We start from the raw sequence: 20,722 nt of genomic DNA, 5'->3' as shown, positions 1-20,722 counted from the left end.
CCTGGTGACCGCAGAGCACTACCCTCCATAGTCTGCCCCTGTGGTCGGCCAGGAAAGACGGGCAGAAGGGGGATTCCTTGGCTTTGGGGGCTACGTGGGGCAGCTCGGGGTTCCCCCAAATAAGAGGCCCCCAAGTGCTGCCCTACTGGGAGAAGAGGAGGGGCTGCTGGGCAAAGAGGCTCGGCCAGGGCCCTATGGAGAGGACACTAATGAAGGAGGGGCCAGCCTCATGGTGGGAAGGGGACACCCCTTCTGCCTGGGGGCTCAAGGCTCATGTGGATGGAAAGATGCCAGCAGAAAGGCTGCTTAGACCTTTGCCCCCTCTCCCCTGAGGCAGGGTTCGGAGAGCCCAGAATCCCCCCAGGGGCTGGGAAGGAGCTAGAGCCCTGCTCTCGGGGCTGCTGTATGATGCCGTGGGCTGGCACATGTGGAATGTGGATGTCATCGCAGGGCTGGCCTCTGTCTGGCCAGCTGTGGGCTCCCAGAGGCTGCCACTGAGCCCCATGTCTCCTGGATCAGCCTGTGCCCCTGGCCTGTGCCTTTTGGGGTACCAACCCCCTGGGATGGTGGGGAAGCCAGCTTTGCAGGCAGATGTCCCCTCCTCTGGGAAGGCTTCGCAGCTGCGACCTGCCAGCAGGGCCAGGAGGGATATGGGGTGGGGTGTGGGCCAGCTTCCCTTTTGGGGGGCCCAGGTCTGCCAACAGCACCCCCAAGAGGAAGCAGGAGCTAGGGTGGCCCAGAGAGGGGTCTCAGTCCACACCTGGCTGGGCAATGTCAGCACCCCTTATTATAGCTGGGGAGCTGAGGCCGGACCTGGAGTATCACCCTGGGAAGGATGTCAGAAAGACCAAAGCCACAGCCGTGCCCTGGCCCCGCCCCTCCTCCTGAGGTGACCTCCTCAGGAGGTCTCCCAGAGACCTAATCCGCCCCCACCCTGCCCCGCCTCTCCTGGGAGGGACCATAAAGGGGAGAGTCAGGAAGGGCTGTATTCCTGCGCAGCAGGGTGGAATGGGGCACTCAGCAGGGACACCAAGCTCCCCCCATGCCCCAGGGTGGGGTGAAGGCCCAGGCTATACCCATCCCTGCAGCTCTAACCCCTAGGAGCACCCAGCATGGGGGAGGAGGGAGGGAGACACGAAGGGGGCCCTCCAGGCCTTTCTCTGTGCCCCAGGCCTGCTCCCTGGTGGTGCCTCCCCAGCTCCCTTAGGGGTTTCTGATCCCCCGGGCTCTCCCCAGTTTGGCCTGGGTCCCTGCTCAATGGCAGGCCCTCCTGACCGTGTCCCTGAGAGTCCCCATGCACCCCACGCTCTGCTTGCCCAAGCCCTCACTGGGGTGCCGGGCAGACGGAGACACGTGGCAGCTCTATAGGCTGCTGTCTGCCCACGCCACCTCCCCAGGATGCCTGCGTCCCCACTCCTGCCCCCCTATGCTAATCAGAAGGTCTGATCAGGACCTCTCAGGGCTGTCCCCTGGGGACTCAGAGACCCTCCTGTCCAGCTGCCCACAGCTGCCCCTCCCTGGCTGTGGCCACACTGGGCTCTTGGGCCACTGGCCTTCTTGGCTCTCCTCTGCAGACCCTCTCCCTGGCTCATCTTTCAGACCTCAGTTCGAGGTGGCCTCCTGGGCTCCCTCTGGGCAGGGTCTGGGCTTGCGGGGGGAGGGGGGGTCTACCTCCCCCCCCCCCCCAGGCTGTGCCTTCGAGGAAAGAGGTTGTCTCTCCCCATGCCCAGCGGGGCAGAGACACACCCAGAAAGGTGCTGCTGGAGGGGGATGGCTGGGAGGGTGGGCTGGGCCCGAGCCAGGGGCGGCGGGTGGGGTGTGGAGAAGCCAGGTTCCCGGCAGCTGCAGCACCCATACCCACACCCCTGGCCCGGGGCAGCAGTGTGCCCTTCCCGCTGCCCCACCCACTCCAGGCTCTCCCCCCTACAGGTGCACCCTCTGCCTCTCTGTGAGGATGAGTGACAGCCAGCACCCTGGCAGTGCCACAAGATCCCAGATCCTCCCTGCACTGCAGGGAGGACCCTGCCTTGCCTGACCAGCAAGGGGCACCCTCCAAGTGGCCCAGCCACAGCTGCCCTCCCCCAAGCTCCCTGACAGGGCTCCCGACCTCTGCCCTTGGGGGCCTGCTCTCTGGTTGTTGGGGACCCCTGGAAGCCAACACTAAGAAGGCCTTTCCGTGAGCTCATTCCCCTCACTCTGTCCCTTGCTCATGGGCTCTCTGGCCACTCAAGGGACCAGTCGCACTGCAAGTGTCCACCCCGGTGGAAGTGTAGGAGACCCTGGGGAGGCGGGCCACCAGAGACCTGTGCTCCCTGCTCCCCGTGGGGTGCCGGTCCCACTTCCTAGCTTCTACCCGCTGTGGTGGAGGACACCTGCGGCCAGGAGGGTCCCCTGTAGGCCTAAAGGAAGAACTCCTCTGGTGGGGAGCCCCCCCACCCACTGCCAAGCTCTCCCCATGACTCTGGGCTGACTTTTAGGCACCAGGAGAGGTGGGGTGACCCACAAGCCGCCTGCAGGGGGCAGAGTCAAGCTGGGACCAACCCTAGGCGCAGGGCTAAGGGGGGGGGACAGGGGGGCAGGAAGGAGGAGGAAGGAGGTGAGACCGCAGGGAGGGCCAGGCAGGCTCAGGACCATCTCATCCTTGGACCCTGGTAGAGAGACTGGAGGGGCTGCAGCGGGAGGAGAGAGGGGGTTGGTGCCTCGAGCGGGGGGCCAGCAGGGGCAGCCCCTGAACTTGGGGACCCCCACCCAGAATGGGGAAGCCGGGGTCTGCGCACACTGGTGAGTGGGGCGAGGCCCCGTGGCAGAGCCTGCTGCTGGGGGTGCGGAGCCCCACTCGCAGCCCCTGGGGCTGGACCCTTGGCTGCTCGGAGCCAGAACAGACACAGGAAACAGCCTAATTGCATTTGCTAAGGAACAGCAAATCCCTTACAGCTGCATTCGGGCTGAGCCAGGGGCCATGGGGCGGGGGTGGAGGGGGGGCATCGCCGGTGTCCTGACAGCTCCGCTCAGCCTGCCAAGGGGTCTGGGCTGCTGGCCGGGGAAGGGGGGTGCCTTTCCCAGGCCAGAGGCCCCCACCCCACCCCAGGAGAGCCGCCCCCTCTCAGTTCCCAGAACAGAGCCCAGCTGTGGAACAGTGAGGGTGAGGTCACAGGAGGGGCCAGGAGGGGCTGCATTACTCACATCCTGGGGCTGGCGGGAGGGAGCAGGCGAGGGGGAGGGCTCCTTGTCCTCAGGCTGCTGGGTCTCCCCGAGTGGGGCTGGGGGAGACACCCAGAGACCCCTACCCTGCACCCCTACCCTGCCCTGGGGAGGTTCAGGAAAGCACAGGCAGACGGCAGGTGGCAAAGGGTGGCCCTCGGAGGGCCGGCTCCTTAGGGATGCTGCTCTCAGAAAACATGCCTCAATCTCCCTCCCGGGCCACTGTTGGGGCTATGGCAGGAGCACCAGGAACCAGGATGCCGCCATTCCGCCATTCCGCCCCGCGCCTTGTTTTCTGAGTCTGCGTGTGCAGGTGGACATCTGAGGGTGTGCAAGCATGTACGTGTTGTGGGGCATTTGGGAGCATGGACACGTGAGGCTGTGTGCGTCTGTGTGTGTGAGGGAGGCCCGGCGATGCGGTGCGTGTCCGTGGGGGAGTCTCTGCAGAGAGCCAGCCTGCATGGGGCTTCTGTGGCCTGGACACATTGCCATACGGTGGCCCCCAGAGGTGCTGTGCATATCTGCGTCAGGGGTGACGGGACGCAGTGTGGTGCCTGTGCTCGGATTTTGGTGGAAGGGTCTGGGGAGCAGGAAAAACCGCCCATGGGAGTTCCTGAGAGTGGACATGGGGCGGGCCTGAGGCCGTGGACATAAGTACATGGATGGGGCCACCCACGCCACGCCTGGTCGTGCACAAGCACCCACGCACCGCCCACTGGCCGACACAGACATGCCCATAGGCACCAGCAGCCGAGACATGGGAGCAAGGAGAGCAAGATGGCCAATCTTGTCAGGAAGGACCAGGAATCCTTCCCAGGGTGCCCCCAGGGCTGCCCCCCAAGAAGGCCACTGGGCTCACTCTCTCCATCCTGCAGCCAGAGACCTAGCACGAGCTCCCCCTGTACCCACATGCTCCCACCCTCCATTCAGAGGGCCTGCCAGTGTGAATGGTGGACAAGGCCCTAGACCCCAGGTCCCCAACAGTCAAGAGCACCCTGGGTGCTACCTCTCCAGAAAACATGGCCCCATGGCTTTGAGCCAAGGCCCTGGAGCAGGATGGGAGCCAGATGTGGGGCAGGAAAGGTTCCCCGGGGCCCCAGGGTTGGGAGCCAGAGGCAGTGCTGAGGAGTGAGGGTGGGCAGACTCAGGGTGCTGAGGTCTGAGCATGGCTGGGATCCCCGGGGAGCCGTGGTGGGGAGAGTGGGCCCAAAGCGGGGGCCGTGAAGAGGCCTGGCTTTTGTCTGGGAGGACTGAGGAGAGATTAGATCATGGCTGGCAGGGCTGCTGAGACCATGGAGCCGGCCATCCTGGCCAAGGCAGGAGGAGCAGGCTGCAGGGTCAGGCAGCGGACACCGGCAGGAGGGGACTGAGACCCCTGCAGAAGCAGAGACCAGGACTCCCCTCTTGGGGTCCAGGGAGACTGGGGGGACAGGGCCATGTCGGTGAGCTCCCTCCCCAGACACCAAGGGTATGAGAGCTGTGGGCCAGGGCCAGGGTCCCAGGCCCACCTCGTGCAGTCCTGAGTGAGGGACCCTGAGAATCCATGAGGTCAGCAGACACTGGGAGAGGAAGCTCTCTCATGTAGGCCTCAGTTTCCTCATCTGTGAAACAGCCCAGAGAGAGGTCAGGCTCAGGTTGGAGGCAGCCTTTTCTGTGGGTTTTGGGCCCTTTTGGGGGGCCACCTTCTTCCAACAGGCCAGGCCCTTGGGGAGCAGGAGGGAGCATCCCAGCTGGGGTGGATGGGTGACGAGGTGGCTGCCTAGCCGGGTCTGCCCCTGGCCAGACCCCAGCCCGGCCTGGCACCACCTGACTGGCTGAGGCCACAGTCCCTTGATTCAGGTAGGACATGGGGCACCAGCCTTCAGGCCTCTCCAACAGCCCTGTCCCATGCCCTCTGCAGCCCTAGGACTGTGCCTGCCTGGGTCCTGGCTCTGATGAGGCTGAAGGAACCTGGCTGGTGGAGGAGACACAGGGGTCTCATTCAGCACTGGGGTGGCTCTGGGCTTGCCTGAACACAGGAGCCCCTCCGTCCTCAGGCCTCCAGAGCCCTGGGAGCTGCCCCCTGGGCCTGAGGGCACATTCATGACATAACATCTGCCTTAAGGACACGACCCGGACAGGAGAGTCTTGCTTGGACCAGACTGGCAGGGTGCGGGCAGTGGTGTGACTGTGTCTTGCTACTCCCCAGGCTCACCACTCAGTGGAGCGTGGAAGATGAGGAGGAGGCCGCCCGGGAGCGGCGCCGCCGGGAGAGGGACCGGCAGCTTCGGGCCCAGGACGAGGACAGAGGCGGCCAGTCCCCTGAGCTGCCCGAGCAGGAGACCCTGTAAGCTGTCCCTCCCGCCCCCACCCAACCAGCTCGCCTGGCCCTGCACCCGTGGGCAGAGCAGTGTGCTGGTGGTTGGGCCCCGGGCAGGTGAGCCCGTGGAGGGGCTCAGCCCAGGAGCAGGAGTGGGGAGAGTTCTCAGGGTGAGGGTCCCCAAAACGCCCGGCACCAGCGAGCCTGCTGGCCGGCCGGCCGGATGGACTCACGTGCGGCCACCCCTCCCAGCCCGCCTCCCAGAGCGCTGACTCAGGCTCTGGCCGCCCCGCGTGGCCCCGGCCCCTGCTTGGACCGACACTGACCCCAGCTGCGTGGCCCTGGCCCCGGAGCCCCCCGCCCAAGCTCCCTGCTGCCGGTGACTCATGGAGGCTGCGTCCAAGTTGGCGGGGCCGCAGGCCGGCTCGTTTCCTCCCTGGGCCCAGGAGGCCCCCGCGGCCGGGCTGGGCTGTTTTTACAATAATGCCCCCCTTCCTCCCACCGCTGTTTTGTTCCATTTTCTCCGAGTCAGCAGCTCCGGGCGGGGTGGGGTGCTGCAGCGGTCATGGCCCCTCAGGCCGGGTCCTCCATCTAGATGGCAGGGACTGGGGGCAGAGGGGGGCCCACCAGCACCAGATCTCAGGCCTGCCATGAGGGGACTGGGTGCAGGGGCTTCCTGGGGAAGGAGAATGTCACCACAGCCCTGGGGGCTCAGCTAAGGCGGTAGAGCAAGACCGGGGACCCCAGGGGGATAGAGGAGGCACAGCCCAGCAGGCAGGGGACCCTAGACTGAGGGGGGGAAGCACAGCCCAGCTCTTGGGGAGCCTTAGACTGATGAGGAAGGCAGAGCTCAGCTCTCAAGAACCCTAGACTAAGCGAGGGAGGCATAACTCAGCTCTCAAGAGACCCTAGACTGATGGGAGAGGCATGGCCTAATTCTCAGGGACCCTAGACTGATGGGGAGGCATGGCCCAGTTCTCAGAAGGCCCTAGAGTAATGGAGGCAGCATAGCCCAGCTCTCAGGGGACCCTAGACTGATGGAGTAGGTATAACCCAGCTCTTGAGGGACCCTAGACTGATGGGGAAGGCATATCCCAGCTCTCAGGGGACCCTAGATTGATGGGGGAGGCATGGCCCAGCTCTCAGAAGGCCCTAGACTGATGAGGGAGGTATAACCCAGCTGTTGAGAGGCCCTAGACTGATGGGGGAGACACAACCTGACTCACAAGAGACCCTAGGCTGATGGGGGAGGCATGGCCCAGCTCTCAGGGGACCCTAGGTTGATGGAGGAAGCATGGCCCAGTTCTCAGGGGACCCTAGACTGACAGAGATATACTGCCAATAACCCAGCTATTGAGAGGCCCTAGACTGATGGGGGAGACAAAGCCTGACTCGCAAGAGACCCTAGACTGATGAAAGAGATATAATCCAGCTCTTAAGAGGCCCTAGACTGATGGGGGAGGCATGTAATAGCTCTCAGGGGACCCTAGACTGATGGGGGAGGTATGGCCCAATTCTCAGAAGGCCCTAGACTAATGGGGGAGGCATAGTCCATCCCTTAGAAGGCCCTAGACTGATCAGGGAGGCATGACCCAGTTCTCAGAAGGTCCTAGACTGATGAGGGAAGTATAACCCAGTTATTGAGAGTCCCCCAGATTGATGAGAGACATAGCCTGACTCACAAGAGACCCTAGACTGATGGAGGAGGGATGGAATAGCTCTCAGGGGACCCTAGGCTAATGCAGGAGGCATAGCCCATCCCTTAGGGGGCCCTAGACTGATGGGGGAGGCATGGCCAGCTGTCAGAAGGCCCTAGACTGATGGAGGAGGCATAGCCTAGTTCTCAGAAGGCCCTAGACTACTGGGGAAGGCATAGCTCATCCCTCAGGGGGCCCTAGACTGATGGGAGAGGCATGGAATAGCTTTCAGCGGACCCTAGACTGATGGGGGAGGCATGGCCTTGTTCTCAGAAGGCCCTAGACTGATGGGAGAGGCATGGCTCAGCTCTTAAGGGGACCCAGACTGATGGGAGAGACACAGCTCAACTCTCAAGAACTCTAGACTGATGGAGAAGGCATGGCCCAGCTCTCAGAAGACCCTAGACTGATGGAAGAGGCATAGCTCAGCTCCTGGGGAGCCCTGAGGTGATGGAGGAAGCATAGCCCAGGTCTCAAGAGACCCTAAACTGATGGGGGAGGCATGGAATAGTTCTCAGGGGACTCTAGACTGATGGGGGAGGCATGGCCCAGTCCTCAGAGGCCCTAGACTGATGGAAGAGACAGCCCAGCTCTGGGGGGGGGGCCCTCAACTGATGGAGGAAACTTAGCCCAGCTCTTGAGAGGCCCTAGACTGGTGTGGGAGGCATATTCCAGCTTTCAGGGGACCCTAGACTGATGGGAGAGGCATAGCCCAGGTCCTAACAGGCCCTAGACTGGTGGGAGAGGCAGCGCCTAGCTCTTTGGGAACTTTGACTCATGAGGGAGATAGAGCCCTGTTTTGGGGGGGTCCTGGGTAAGAGGGTAAGACACAACCTTGGCCTCAGACAGCTCCAGACTGTGGGGGAGACACAGCCCTGCCCTCAGGGACTCTCTGACAATGGGGAGGCTCAGCCCAGCCATGGGGTGCTGCCTCCAGCAGATAGAGTCCCCCAGCCCTGGAGCCCAGGGTCCAAGGAAGGGAGCAGGTGTGGGTGATGGGAATAGCACTACCCCTCGGGGCCTGGCCCAGCTCTGAGCACCCTGTGCTACTCTTTCAGCCTCAGCCTGAAGCCTTCAGAGGCACCTGAACCAGATGAGGACGAGGGTTTCAGCGACTGGTCCCAGAAGCCAGAGCAGCGGCCACAGGACTGGGGGGCCGGGGAGACTTCCAACTGTGGGGAGCCCCCTTGGGGCGAAAGTCCGGAGGGGCAGCAGGAGGAGGACAGGCAAGTGGGGGCCAAAGTCTGGAGACAGGGCTGCCAGGCAGGGGCTTCCCCCAAGCCCCCAACCTGTGCCTGAGAAAGCCACCAGCCCCGCAAAATGCCCTGGAGCTGGGAGCAGGGGGAAGGGAGGAAGAGAGCTAGACGGCGGGGCGGCGGGCCGAGGGGCTGCGGGGAGGGCTGGGGAGGAAATCTCATTCCTGGGCTCCCCAGGGCCCCTGGGCCCCGTCCAGACCAGCTGCGGCCCGGGCCGGGTGTTGCCACATCAGCACACATCTGCAGCCCACTTACGTAATGGAGGCTCTGCGCCCCTGCCGCCCGCCCGCCCCTTCCTCCCTCGGGGCTGGCTGATCTCCATTCCCACGGAGGGGAGCAGGTATTTCCAGATGTGCGGGCCTGTGAGCCGGCCTGGAGGGACAAGCTTTCCAGATGTGCAGACGTGTTTGCTGGTCTGAACGGGGCAGGCGGAGGTGGGGGCCAAAGCGCCCCTGGGGCCCAGGGATGGGGGGCTGCTCCCCGAGCCTCACCCCCACCCCAATTCAGGGGTCGAGTGCTCCCCACACCCTGCAGGCGTGCTTAGGGCCCCTGACTATGAGCAGGGTCCAAGCTCTGCTCAGGAGCTTCAAGCTTGAGGGGCAGGGTCCCCATTGCCTTGAGTGTCACCAGACCCATGTCTCTCCCATCTCTGGGCCACCTCCCACCTCTCAAGGCCCCTCAGAAGCCTCGAGCTCTAGCTCAGACCCCTCCAATCATCCCGCCACCCTTCCTCCACCCTACAAGCAAGCTCCCACACCCCAGGAATCAGCTACCTCGCTGGGGCCCTGGTCCTGGCCGACCCCCTGCCCACCGGTCCCCATCTATGCCTCAGTTTCGCCCATCTGCCTTTGGGAATCAGTGCACACTCTGCATTTCTAAGATGGGTCTGGGGTCAGCAAGGACGGGCTGTACACTGGTGTCCCTGGCTATAGGCTGGCTCCCTCCTCTCCTGCCACAGGCCACAGCCGTTCCCAACAGCAGGGGGCACTTTGGCTCTTCTGTCAAACCCTTGGGTTCTCAAGCAGGCCTCCTCCCCGCCCCACACCTGCCCAGTCCTGGTGCCCGCCGCAGCTGAATGGGCCCTCTGTGTGCCTGCTGCTGGCTCGGACTGACCCACCTTGGGCGGTGGGTCTGGGTCTTGGCTGGCACCAACCCCAAGGGGCGTGAAATCATGGAAAATGCGAGAATTTCCCCTCTTACCCAGGTTCAGTTCTGCGCAAAGGCAGAGCCATGCTGGCCGCCGGCAGGCATGGCCAGTGCAGGCAGCCCCTCTATTCAGGGGTGTGATTCTAACTGTGACCTCTGCCCTTGCCTTGCCATCCAGCTGACCAGCCCCCAAACCTCCCACAGACCCTGCCCCACTCCTGTGTAAAACCCATCCTCCTCAAGCTACTTGCCTTCTTCACGGAGCAGGGCAGGGGCCGAGGCCAAGTGGGGGCCGAGGCCAGCAGGGTGGACATGGACAAGCACGGCGGGGCGCTGGGGCCTGTCCAGAGATCCTGCACATCGGATGGCCCACAGTCGACAGAAAGTCTTGCGCGGCTGAGCTGGGGCCGTGGGCACTGTTCACCAAAGGGCCCCAGGGATGGAGGGCTGCCTCTGAATATCCTTGGACCCATTTCCCCAGTGAGGCTGGGGTCTCAGGATTCCTTGGCATTCAGCTGGTCTGACCAGCCTCCTCTTTCAGATGGAGAAACTGAGGTTTAGAAACAGGAAGGGACTTGAGGCAAGCAACTGAATGAGTTTCTATGGGATTGCCTCCTTCTTCCTCCCCAGGCCCCACCAGCACGCCTGCGGGAACCAGGATGGTGACGAGCAGAGCCCAGCCAGAGTGCCCCTGGAGGAGTTGCACTTGAGCCCTAGCTCGGAGCTCCAGGAGGGGCTGGGAGCAGGGGAGACAGAGCCCAAGAACCCAGAGGGGACCATCCAGGGCAGCCTGGGGCCAGCAGAAGCTGAGGTGGCAGATGAGCAGGTGGTGGGGCCTCCCCTTGGGGTGGGCTGGGTCTGTGTCTCCTGACTATGTGTTCTGTGGGCTTTGTAGGGCTGGCCTAGAAAGGGGGCCCACCCCCAGCCCCAGACTCTGTAGCACCCCCATTCTCAGAGGGTAGAGGGGCTTGCTGGCCCTGGGATCAAGTGACTCTCCTCCAGACTCACCAGTCCCTACTGCAGATAACTCGAGAGCCAGAGCATGTCAGGGCTGGAAAGGGCCTGGCGGCCCAGGGAGGGAAAATGTTTGCTCCAACAGGTCCTGGGGTGGGGGGGCAGGAGGGGTGCAAAGGGGGTGTTCATCATATAACCTCAGATATTCTGTTCCTAGCACCAGAAATGCCAGCAGCCCAGGACACCCAGCCCCCTGGTCTTGGAGGGCACTACTGAACAGGGCTCGCCTCCCCTGAGCCCCAACACCAAAGTACGTCAAACCCCAGAGCCTGCTGCCTTTTCCTCTTTCCCAGAATCACAACCAAATGACAGCCCCAGAGAGGCAGCCACACATCACCTCCAAGAATAGGCTCATCTTGCTCTTTCTCTGCTATCCCCTCAAGCCAGGCACTCAGCACAACCCTGAGAAATGAATCAGTGGAGGGCTGGATTGGTAGATGGGAGCCACTGGGGCAATGGGAGGGAGGTGGTGGGCTCTGGCTGAAGGCTCACATCTCTGCTTGCCCTCTGCAGCTCGTCGACAGAACCGAGTCCCTGAACCGCTCCATCAGGAAGAGGTGTGCCTGCTGCTTTCCAGACTAGGACTTGGGGTTCCCCAAGAGAGGGTTGAAGAGAGAGGTCCAGGGGCCAGAGATCCAGGGGCCTGAGGGAGCTCTGGTAGGCGCTTGGGGTGGGGTGTACAAGCCAAGTGAGGGAGCATGGGTGTAAGTAACCCTTCTCCTACCCTCCAGTAACAATGTGAAGAAGTCCCAGCCAGCCCTGCCCATCTCCAAGATTGATGAGCGGCTGGAGCAATACACCCAGGCCATCGAGGTATGTTTAGGCCTCTCTTCTTCTGCTGGGTCCCTCCTCCATTCATGCACCCATGTCCCATCTAACCTACACCCTCCATCCAACCAATATCCCGGCCCCATCCAACCAAGACCCCTCTATCCAACCAATATCCCACCATCCAACCAACAGCCCTCCATCCAACCTACACCTTCCATCTAATCAAGACCCCTCCATCCAATCAATACTTCTTCATTCATTTAGGCAAGACCCCTCCATCTAACCAAGACCTTTCCATCCAACCAAGACCACTTCCTCCAATGAATACCCCTCCACCCAACCAAGACCTTTTCTAACCAACCAGTATCCTTCATCCAGGCAAGACCCTTTCATCCAAACAAGACCCCTCCATTCAATCAAGACCCCTCCATCCAACCAACACCTTTCCATCCAACCACCACTCATTCAAACTTACACCCCTCCATTCAACCAACACCTGTCCATCCCACCGATATCCCTCTCTCCAACCAACACCTCTCCTTTTAATCCATGCTCCTCCAGCCCTTTGCCATGAGCAGCATGACAGTGCCATATCTGTCTCCTAAACCACCATATTACCTGTGCTTTTCAGATCAAGAGGGTGTTTCATGAGTACACCAAATGGAGGAATATGCTTTTTTTTTTTCCAGCATGCCCTGCTCTAGCCCTTCACTGGGAAAGCACTTCTATGGAAATACAAAGATATAGAGGAAGTTGTCTGTGTGTTGGAGGGTCTCACACTGGCCTCTCTGACATGTCGCATGTGGCTATTCACTAAAGTGGTCCTGGGCTCTTTCTCTTCTGCAGACTGCTGGCCGGACCCCCAAGCTAGTCCGCCAGCCCTCCATTGAGCTGCCCAGCATGGCTGTGGCAAGCACCAAGAGCCGATGGGAGACAGGAGAGGTGCAGGCTCAGTCCACTGCCAAGGCTTCCTCCTGCAAGGTAGGAACCATCCCAGGGCCAGGCAGGGTCTCCTTGGTAAGGCAAGTTTGAGACTGTCTAGGCTGACATGTGGGTAGACAGAGCACTAGGACTTTTGGGGGGTGGGTTCACCAGGCTGCCCCCAGTGGCCCCCAGAGTGGAAGGTCATGTGGGGAAACTGGTTGGCCCAGGGCAAGTAGATGGTGCCACCTTTCCTTTCCTACCTCCTCCCCTGGGCTCTCCCATAAGGAGGCAGGTGGGCAGGCCCAGGCCCCAGTCGGACAAGGCTAGGCAGGAAAGAGGATCAGGGCTTCGAGTGCCCCACAGTCAAAGGGCTGCATCTGTGACATGTCCTTCCTCTGCCCCCAGGATATTGTAGCTGGAGACATGAGCAAGAAAAGCCTCTGGGAGCAGAAAGGAGGCTCCAAGACATCATCGACAATTAAGGTAGGGTCTAAATGTGGTTGATGTAGGGAGGGCAGGCCCAAAAGCTGAGAGTAAAGAGGGTCTCTGCTCAGTGCATTTGGGAGGGCTTCCCAGAGGCAGCAGCATGTCCCTTCTGTTCTCACCTTTGTTCTCCTTCCCCAGCAGAGCACCCCATCTGGAAAGAGATACAAGTTCGTGGCCACTGGACATGGGAAGTATGAGAAGGTGCTTGTGGATGAGGGCTCAGTGCCCTAGGCAGTCCTTCCTGGTGAGTCCAGGGCAGTGGCCCAAGCATGAGGCATTGTTTGTGTGACATGTGCCCTTCTGGGACCGTGGCAGTATGGACAGGGCCTGCTTGTTACAGGCTGCCAGGGTGGCCTGTGGGGGCCGAATGCCTGGTCTCGAAGCTGGCAGGAACCCCAGCCTGGCTTGGTCTCCCTGCCCAATAGACTTCCCTGCCCAAGCCCGGTCTTACACCGAACTGAATACTTTTCTTGGGTGGCTGGCTTCGGCCATACACAGCTCTACTGTGTAGGGACACTCCAACCTCCTCCTGGGAGGCAGATGCGCTCATCCTGGCCACTTTAGGACTAGTGTCAGAGGAGGTGGGTGGAAAGGGGTCCTGGGAGCTTTGGTCTGAGTCTTCGAGGAGCCAGAACCTTAGTCTCACTCTCCCAGTGGGAGTCTACTCCAGTTTCCACTGCCCTGCCCATCACCTGGTGAAAAAACATGGTCAGCTGCTGTGGTTAGACACACTTTATTAGTGGCCTGGGTCCCAGGATCCATTATAGCACCCATTACGCCCTGGGTGACACAGCTGGCTGCCTACTGGCTGCTTCTTCCTTCCTGCGTCCCGCTCCCAGGCACCTCCATGTCCCTCTTCCATTGCTCCTGACCCATCAGAGCCCCTGGCCCTTGCCCTGAGGCAGACCCCAGCTGACAGTAGACAGGGAGCTCCAAAGCTGCATGAAGCCTGGGGTCCCTTTCACTGCTTCACCCGCTCTGCTGGGCTCTCCTGCCCTGAGACTGAGGACACCCTCCCCATCTGGCCATCGGAGCTGGGCCCCAACACACAGCGAGACATCCTCGCTTCGGCCCCACTGTGAGCCCCCTCTCACACCTTGCCCCCTTGTTGGCAAGAGTCTGGGTCTGGCTCCCTAAAACATCAGTCAAGCCACTGATGTAGCTGCAGCTCTGACCCTGACTGGTCCCAGAACTCTGCACAGTGAACATAAATCCCTCCCCAGTCCTTCATGGTGGGTGGGGGCACCGCAGAGCTGAGCCCCAGAATGCTCCTCGCCCTATCAGGCCTCAGAGTCCATGTCATGCTTAGAGGCCCTCCCCACCTGCCTGCAGCCCTCAGGAGTCCTGGGCACCCACCCTGTACCTCTTTGCCCAAGTCCTAGGCTGAGGGCCACCCATGTGAGTCAAATTATCCTCACCCCTCCTCACCATGGCACGTGCTTTCCCTCTCATGTGAGCCTGTACCCCATCAGCCCACTCCCGGTTCCACCCCAGGGCAGACCCTGCCTCTGGAAATGGGCCTCAACCCTCACCCCACCTGTCCCAGCCCCAGCACCCCTGCACTGCGGTCCTTCCTCCTGCCACCCCTTCACCTGCCCCCCTGGCTACCCAGCATCTGTGGGGCCCTGGTGCCCTCTTTGGTGGCCATGGCTTCCCAGCTGGACCCCCTCTCTCTTCCGTCCACACCATGGTCCTGGGCCCTGGTGCTGCCCGGGTTGCTCATTGGAGCCTCCAGCCAGCCGCTGTCCGGTTGAAGTTCTTGGGCCTGGAGGTCAGATCTGGGATGGAGTGGACCATAGGGGAGGGCCGACTGGCCTCTTGCAGCTTCCGGGCGTTGAATCGTGGTCTGCACAGGAAGGGCAGGCGGCCCAGGCGAGTCAGGGTTCCAACCCCGTCCCCAGGCCCAGCCGGGCTGCTCTGGGACTTGGCCACCGACATGCGATACAGCACCGCGTCCCACATCCTGGAAGCCCTGGAGGCTGGGGGCCGGGACACCGGGCCCGTGGGGGCCGTCACCTCTTGCTCCCCATGCTCTGGGCTCTGCTCCGGGCCTGGAAACGAGGACGCCTCTGCCTCCTCCATCAGCTGCTTCTTGAGGCGTGTCCAGCCACTGAGCCGGGGCTTGGGTGCAACTTTCGGGACAGGGCACGGGTGCGGGCCTGACAGTGGGGCAGGGGATGAGGCCCCATGGGGTCTGGAGACTAGCTCAGCCTCTGTGGCAGGGCCAGCCATGGGGGGCTCCTCCCAGTGCTCAGCTTTGGGAGCCTCAGAGGCTGGCCTGTGAGGTGAGGGTTCCGGGGAGCGGTAGGCAGGGGCTACAGGCACCACAGGCTGGGTGCCGGCCTCTCTGGACACGGAGACCTCAGAGCCTGGGGGTGCCTCAGGCTGGCGACAGGCAGCCTGGGCCTCAGGAGGCAGTGAGTGGGTGTGGGCCATGGGGCCCGGGGGCTGGGCTCCAGGAGGGCACAGGGTCATGCCTGGGTCCTGCCCACCGGGTCCCCGGTCTGGGGCTGTCTGGCAGGGCTCAGGGGTCCCGGTCTGTGGAGATGGCACTAGCCGGATGTGCACGTGGCTGACGTGGGTGACACCTGCTGCAGGGGCTGAGACCTGTGTGAAGCCACTGGGGGCCTGGGTGGGATCTAGGGTCGGGGTCACCAGCTGGGGCCCCGTGGCCTTGAAGTGAGCAGCCAGGCTCCTGCACTGGGTGAAACTAAAGGGGAATACGGACTTCTGCAGAGGTGATGCCACGTGGTGGATGATGGAGCTGCGTGGGGAGCGGGGCAGGGTGGCCACAGGCCGTGGGGCCTCTGCAGGGCGTGGGGCCGTGGGCTCTTGGTCGTGGTTGGCCTCACTCACAGGGGACAGGGAAGTGCGGAAAGCCCCCAGCGGTGTGGGGGGCCCGCCCCCAGTCATCTTCTTCCGGGCGGCTTTCCTCAGAAGTTTCTGCAGACGCAGGTTGTCCTTCCCTGGCTTGGGCAGCAGGGGTGGTGGGGGTCCAGAGGGCCCCTGGGGACACATGCCAGCCACGATGAGCATTGTCACTCCCTGGAGAGGAGAGGGACAGCCATCAGGCTAGTCCCCCTCACTGCCCGCACCCCTCCCGTGAGGGACATGTGGTTCCCCCATTATATGGGAGGACCTGAGGCCACAGGGTCACCACCTGACCACCAGAAGCTCTGCTTCCTGAGCCCTTGGCACCTGCCAGGTGTGTCCCTAGCAAGTCTGTCTGTGTCAGCAAGTCTGTGGGATGGCTCCACCTCTGGCTTGCTTAGAAAGGAGGTCACAGAGGCCCAAGTCACTCAGTGGGTGATGGACGAGGGTGCCACCTGGGTGCACAGCCTAGGCCGTGAGACCCACGGGCAAGCTGCAAGGGGGAGGCACGTGCTGGGCCAGCGGCCCACCAGGGCAGGAAGAGCGCCTGCCCGCAGACGCGTGAGGGGCGCCGCGCCGTCGCCAGTCTGACCACAGGCTCGTCCACTGTGAGCCAGCGGTGAGGGTGGCGGCCAGAGGCTCAGGAAAGCTGAGGCTGCATCATCAGAGGTAGATTGGCCGGGAGGTGGGAGCAATTTTCGCTGAGCTACGCTAAATGGGATATTCCCGCAGACATCCTGGCTGGGGTGGTCCTGGCCAAGCCGCCCGCCCTGGTTTCTGGGCGCCACGTGCTTGCAAGGACGTTGACAAATGGCGTCTGGGCCAAGCCAGAGGCCAGCCGGTTTGTGGGAGGAAGGAGGCCCGGAGCTGCCGCCCTGTGGGGGCTGGCTCTGTCAGGCAGGAGCAGATCTGCCTGGGGAGGGGCCTGAGGGGTCTGCCTGGGGCTCCCTCTTGGCTGTGCCTGCTTCTGGGGGCCCAGGACCCCAGGAACCGGGGGCACACCAGTCTAGCTCTGGGGCTGCCAGGCTAGCAGGCGAGCAGGCGATGGGCAGAACTCCCTCCACGTTGAGTCCTGCAAAGGCCCAGGGCCCCAGGGCCCAGCATCAGGAAACAAGCTTCCACGGTGGAAGCAGACACAGGGCTTCCATGTCTGGAGCAGGGAGGCTGCCCATGGGGGTGGCCGGGGGGAGCGTAGGCAAGGTGGCCTACAGAAATGGGCTGGGGGCACGGAGGGCACGACTGGTATCCCCTCCCCAGACCGCAGCCTCACGCTCCCACCCACACCTGTGTTTCAGCTCTCCTGAGACTACAGGTGCCTCTGGCAGCAGCGTCGACGTCTGCAGGGGAGAGTCCACCAGATGCCCACCCCGGCCCTGCCATGAGAGCCGCCGTCATGGCCCGCTTGGCCTGCCCGTGCCCCTCCATCACCCACCACAATCATCGCCCCTCTGCTCCTCAACCACCTGACTTCTCTCCCCTCCCACTCTCTAGCCGCCCTGCCTCCCACTCTGCCTGGCATGGCAGGAGCAGGAAAGGGACTATCACTGGTGATTGACCCAAGGAGCCATCCCGCAGAGGCCAAGGGTTCCCAAGGAAGGCCCAGGCTGAGCAGAGAGAGAACACCTGCTGGGGGACCTCCAGGTCAAGAGACAGAGACACCCGTACCACATTCTCAGGCCCTGCACCCCCCGCCCCCTGCTTGCAGCCTCCTCCTTCTAGTGCAATAAAGTTTGTGTGTTCCAAATGGTGGTTCTGTGTTCACTAACTGAGGACTGACAAGGGAGAAGGGCCAGCCCGGTTGGAAAGCCCTCCTTACCCACCCTGGACAATGCTACCACCCAGACCTCTGGCCTCCAGATTCAGACACTCTGTCCCATCCCATGACCCTCTGCAATGTTAGATTCTGAGATCTGAGGTGTGTGGTGGCTTATGTTGGGGCCCACGTGATGGTTGGGGTCCAGTCCTCCTCTTCCAGAATACCTGTGATGCTTTCCCCTTGACTGCCCTGATTAAACTTTACTACACCAGTGAGCATTTCTGGTCTTTGACCCTAGCTTGTGCTCCTTCCAAAAAAAAAAAAAAAAAAAAAACCCACCCCCTTTGGGGTTATCCCCCATCCTAGGACCCAGGAGATGCTCCATGAAGATTTGGTGGATGGACAGATGTAGATGGTGGATGATGAGTGGGTGGAGAGATAGATGGGTGGAGGGATGGATGGGTGGGTGGATGGATGGATGGGTGGATGGATGGATGGATGGATGGTTGGATGGATGGATAATAGATGAAAGTGTAGGTAGACGGATGGATTGATGGATGGGTGAAGGGGTGGAGGGATGGATGAGTAGATGGACTGATGTATAAATAGAAAGCCTGGTGGAGGGCAGCCAGGGTGGCTCAGCGGTTTAGCACCTGCCTTCGGCCCAGGGCCTGATCCTGGAGACCTGGGATCGAGTCCCACATTGGGCTCCCTGCATAGAGCTTGCTTCTCCCTCTGCCTGTGTCTGTGCCTCTCTCTCTCTCTCTCTCTCTCTCTCTCTGTGTGTGTCTCTCATGAATAAATAAATAAAATCTTTAAAAAAGAAAAAAAGAAAGGCGAGTGGATGAATCTTGGGCAAGGAATGGTTAGGTAGATAAAGACTAGATGGATGGGCAGATGTGTGGATATACAGAAGGTGAATGGACAAAGAATCATTGTGAGGACAGCAGATGGGAGAAGAGGCGGAGAAGCAGTTGGATCAGTGCTCGCCGCATGGACAGTGGGTGGGCAATTGGCTAGGTGGGTGTGCTGAGGGATAGCTGGACACTGGTTGGATGGACAGTGGAAGGGAGGAAGGAAGCTAGTGAATGTGAGAATGGATATATGGGAACAAGTGGGGGGGGGAGTGGGTCAGAAGTGAAGGAGGATACAGGTTGGGGGCCATGCTCATGAGTCCTGGGCCCCGCTGCCCTCATCATCTGGGGACCTCCTTTGAAGAGCAGATGTTCTAGGACTGGCTCTGTTCATATGTCTTTTGTTTTTGAAGTCTTTGGGATCACAATTTGCCTGTCTCCCTGAGGATGCTGTAAATATGGACAAGTCAGGAGTGTTAAAACTCCACGAAGCCACCACAACCATCTCTTCTCACCCACGGCCCCCTTTAGAGACTGTATCCCAGGCCACGCTCTGCCACTGGAGAGCATCTCCCAGTCGACATGCCTCTCTCCCTTCCCACTCTGCTGGATGGGACATCCACCAAGGGCAGCAGCAGAGGTGGCCATGCAAGGTCCACTGCTGGGCACTGAGACAGGACCAGAATGGATGGCACCACGGGATGAAAGGCAGGTAAGGTGGATGGTGCCAGGCAGCCAGCCAGCCAGTACCCTGGTCCAGCCTCGGGGAGGAGCACCCACAGTTTGTCTCCTCTGAGTACCGCTGACATTACTGCTGCCACGATGTCAGGCCCCCATCTCTCAGAGCCTTCGAGTCAGGGTCCGCCCACCCAAAGGGTCCAGAGGATCAAAAGGGCCACTGCCCGAAGGGTACCTGGCTTGGAATGCTCAGGGACTGCCCCTGTGCCATCGGTCCTGCCCGCCAGAGAACCCCACACAATCGCCCCAGCCTCCTTGTGTCAGGCACCGAGTGCCAGCCACCGAGTGCCAGCCCCATGCACGGAAGGCAGAGCAAACCAGTGGTTACAGATGGTGCAGAAGCACCGAGGCGTGTGGGGTGGCAGAGGCACAGGGCTGTGGGAGGATCGTCCCCCAAGGGCTGCGTCAGCAGCTTCTATCTGGGTCCTGGGATAGCGCAAGCCCGTGGGGCTGGCACCAGCATGGGTGCCCAGGACCGGTTCGGTTCATGAGCCCTTGGGACCCACCAGTCCATCCACACAAACGGGCCAGGACCCTGACCGAGGGTTCCTGCTCTCCCACTCTGGGGTCACCCCCAAAGACAGCTGGAGCCGGGCGGTCAGGGAGGCACCTCGCTCTCTCCTGGCTTCCTCCCTGCTCTGCAGCCTCACTCAGTTTTGCCGGCTCCAGAAGCCCACCCCCACTGTCCCCGGGCTGCGCTGTCCCTGAGGTCCGCCTAGACAACCCCCTTCTGGGGTTGAGCTCGGTCATCTGCCCCAACCAGAGCTGGGCCACCCCCATCCCCTGCCCCCAGCCCAGGTACCCAGGCCCCCTCCAGCCCCCTGGGCAGGCCCCTGCCCCCTGCCTCTCTCCCCTCGCCCCAGCCTGGCCGGGCCAGGTGGACCGGGGTGTGGATTACCTGTCGAAAGCTCTCGGAGGCCTGCGGCCTGTCCAGCAGTGCCTGCTCGATACTGTCCCGTGGCACCACGGGCCTGGTGCCCCGAGGAGGAGGTCACGGATACCAAAATAAAACCTGTGCTATTCCTCTGACCTCAGCGCCCGCTCTCTGGCTTGGCCTGATCACGGAAGAGCACCTGCCAGAGGCTGAGGCCACTGAATGGGCAGCCACCCTCCTCTGCTGGCCGAGCAGGGCCACTGCAGGGCCTGTGGCATGCCCAGCCGAGCCTGCATGAGGGGGAGCCGGCAGCCCCCGGGAGCAGGGCACCGGCAGTGTGAGTGGGGCTGGCTGTGCCCGGGGCTTCCCAGGCCAAGCCCCAGCACAGCCTGCAGATGGGGCCCAAGGCCCCCAAACACACTGTCCCCACCTGTGTGTGCCCACATCTGTGTGTGTGTGTGTGTGTGTGTGTGTGCCGGGGTGTCCTCAGCTCTCAGCTAGCAGAGTGAGAGAAGCTAGCAAAGCTGGTAAACCTGAGAAGGGAAGCCCCCACCACGCGGAGGAGGTGGTCACAGCGGTCCCCCGGGAGCCACTTGGGGAGCCCTCCCCAGAAGTGACCCTTGAGAGGTCCCACTGGGTGGAATTGGCCCAGAAGCCCTCCAAGCCCTTGTCCATCTGAGCACCTGGGCAGGGAGAGAGAACAGAGGGAAGAGTATCAGATGTGAGGAACACGTTCAGACGAGGAGGGCAGGGGTGTCCCCAGCAGCCCAGACCTCGGGGAGGTGGGCAGGAGAGGGTCTCTGCCCCCCCTCACTGTGTGACTCTGGGCATGCCT

General features: G+C 62.0%; 2 protein-coding genes across 15 annotated transcripts in view; one reads left to right on the top strand and one right to left on the bottom strand.

Annotated features, from left to right (window-relative positions):
- Positions 1-17,409, top strand: part of LSP1 (lymphocyte specific protein 1) — a 40,117-nt gene extending 22,708 nt beyond the window's left edge. For 4 of the 14 annotated variants that reach the window (XM_072758742.1, XM_072758740.1, XM_026004176.2 and 1 more), the window contains 10 exons: positions 5,390-5,527; positions 8,256-8,423; positions 10,230-10,425; positions 10,771-10,863; positions 11,127-11,170; positions 11,345-11,426; positions 12,231-12,365; positions 12,714-12,791; positions 12,936-13,038; positions 16,961-17,409. In XM_072758742.1, coding sequence (XP_072614843.1) covers positions 5,390-5,527; positions 8,256-8,423; positions 10,230-10,425; positions 10,771-10,863; positions 11,127-11,170; positions 11,345-11,426; positions 12,231-12,365; positions 12,714-12,791; positions 12,936-13,025 — 1,024 coding nt within the window. In that variant the 3' untranslated portion in view covers positions 13,026-13,038; positions 16,961-17,409. Of the gene's footprint in view, positions 1-3,441; positions 3,541-5,389; positions 5,528-8,255; positions 8,424-10,229; positions 10,426-10,770; positions 10,864-11,126; positions 11,171-11,344; positions 11,427-12,230; positions 12,366-12,713; positions 12,792-12,932; positions 13,039-16,960 lie in introns of those variants that run through there. The other 10 variants (XM_072758741.1, XM_072758739.1, XM_026004175.2 and 7 more) reach the window with 6 other exon arrangements.
- On the bottom strand, positions 13,512-20,084 carry PRR33 (proline rich 33). The gene is made up of 2 exons (XM_072758746.1): positions 19,912-20,084; positions 13,512-15,839 (listed from the first exon to the last, which is right to left on the bottom strand). Exon 2 carries the CDS (start codon positions 15,828-15,830, stop codon positions 14,514-14,516), a length of 1,317 nt encoding a protein of 438 aa, XP_072614847.1. The 5' UTR covers positions 15,831-15,839; positions 19,912-20,084; the 3' UTR covers positions 13,512-14,513.
- Positions 20,085-20,722: the final 638 nt, after the last annotated feature.

Source organism: Vulpes vulpes, chromosome 5 (assembly GCF_048418805.1).
Source record: "Vulpes vulpes isolate BD-2025 chromosome 5, VulVul3, whole genome shotgun sequence".
Taxonomy (NCBI): Eukaryota; Metazoa; Chordata; class Mammalia; order Carnivora; family Canidae; genus Vulpes; species Vulpes vulpes.
Note: the sequence above shows the minus strand (reverse complement) of the source record. Positions and strands in the feature narration are given on the sequence as shown.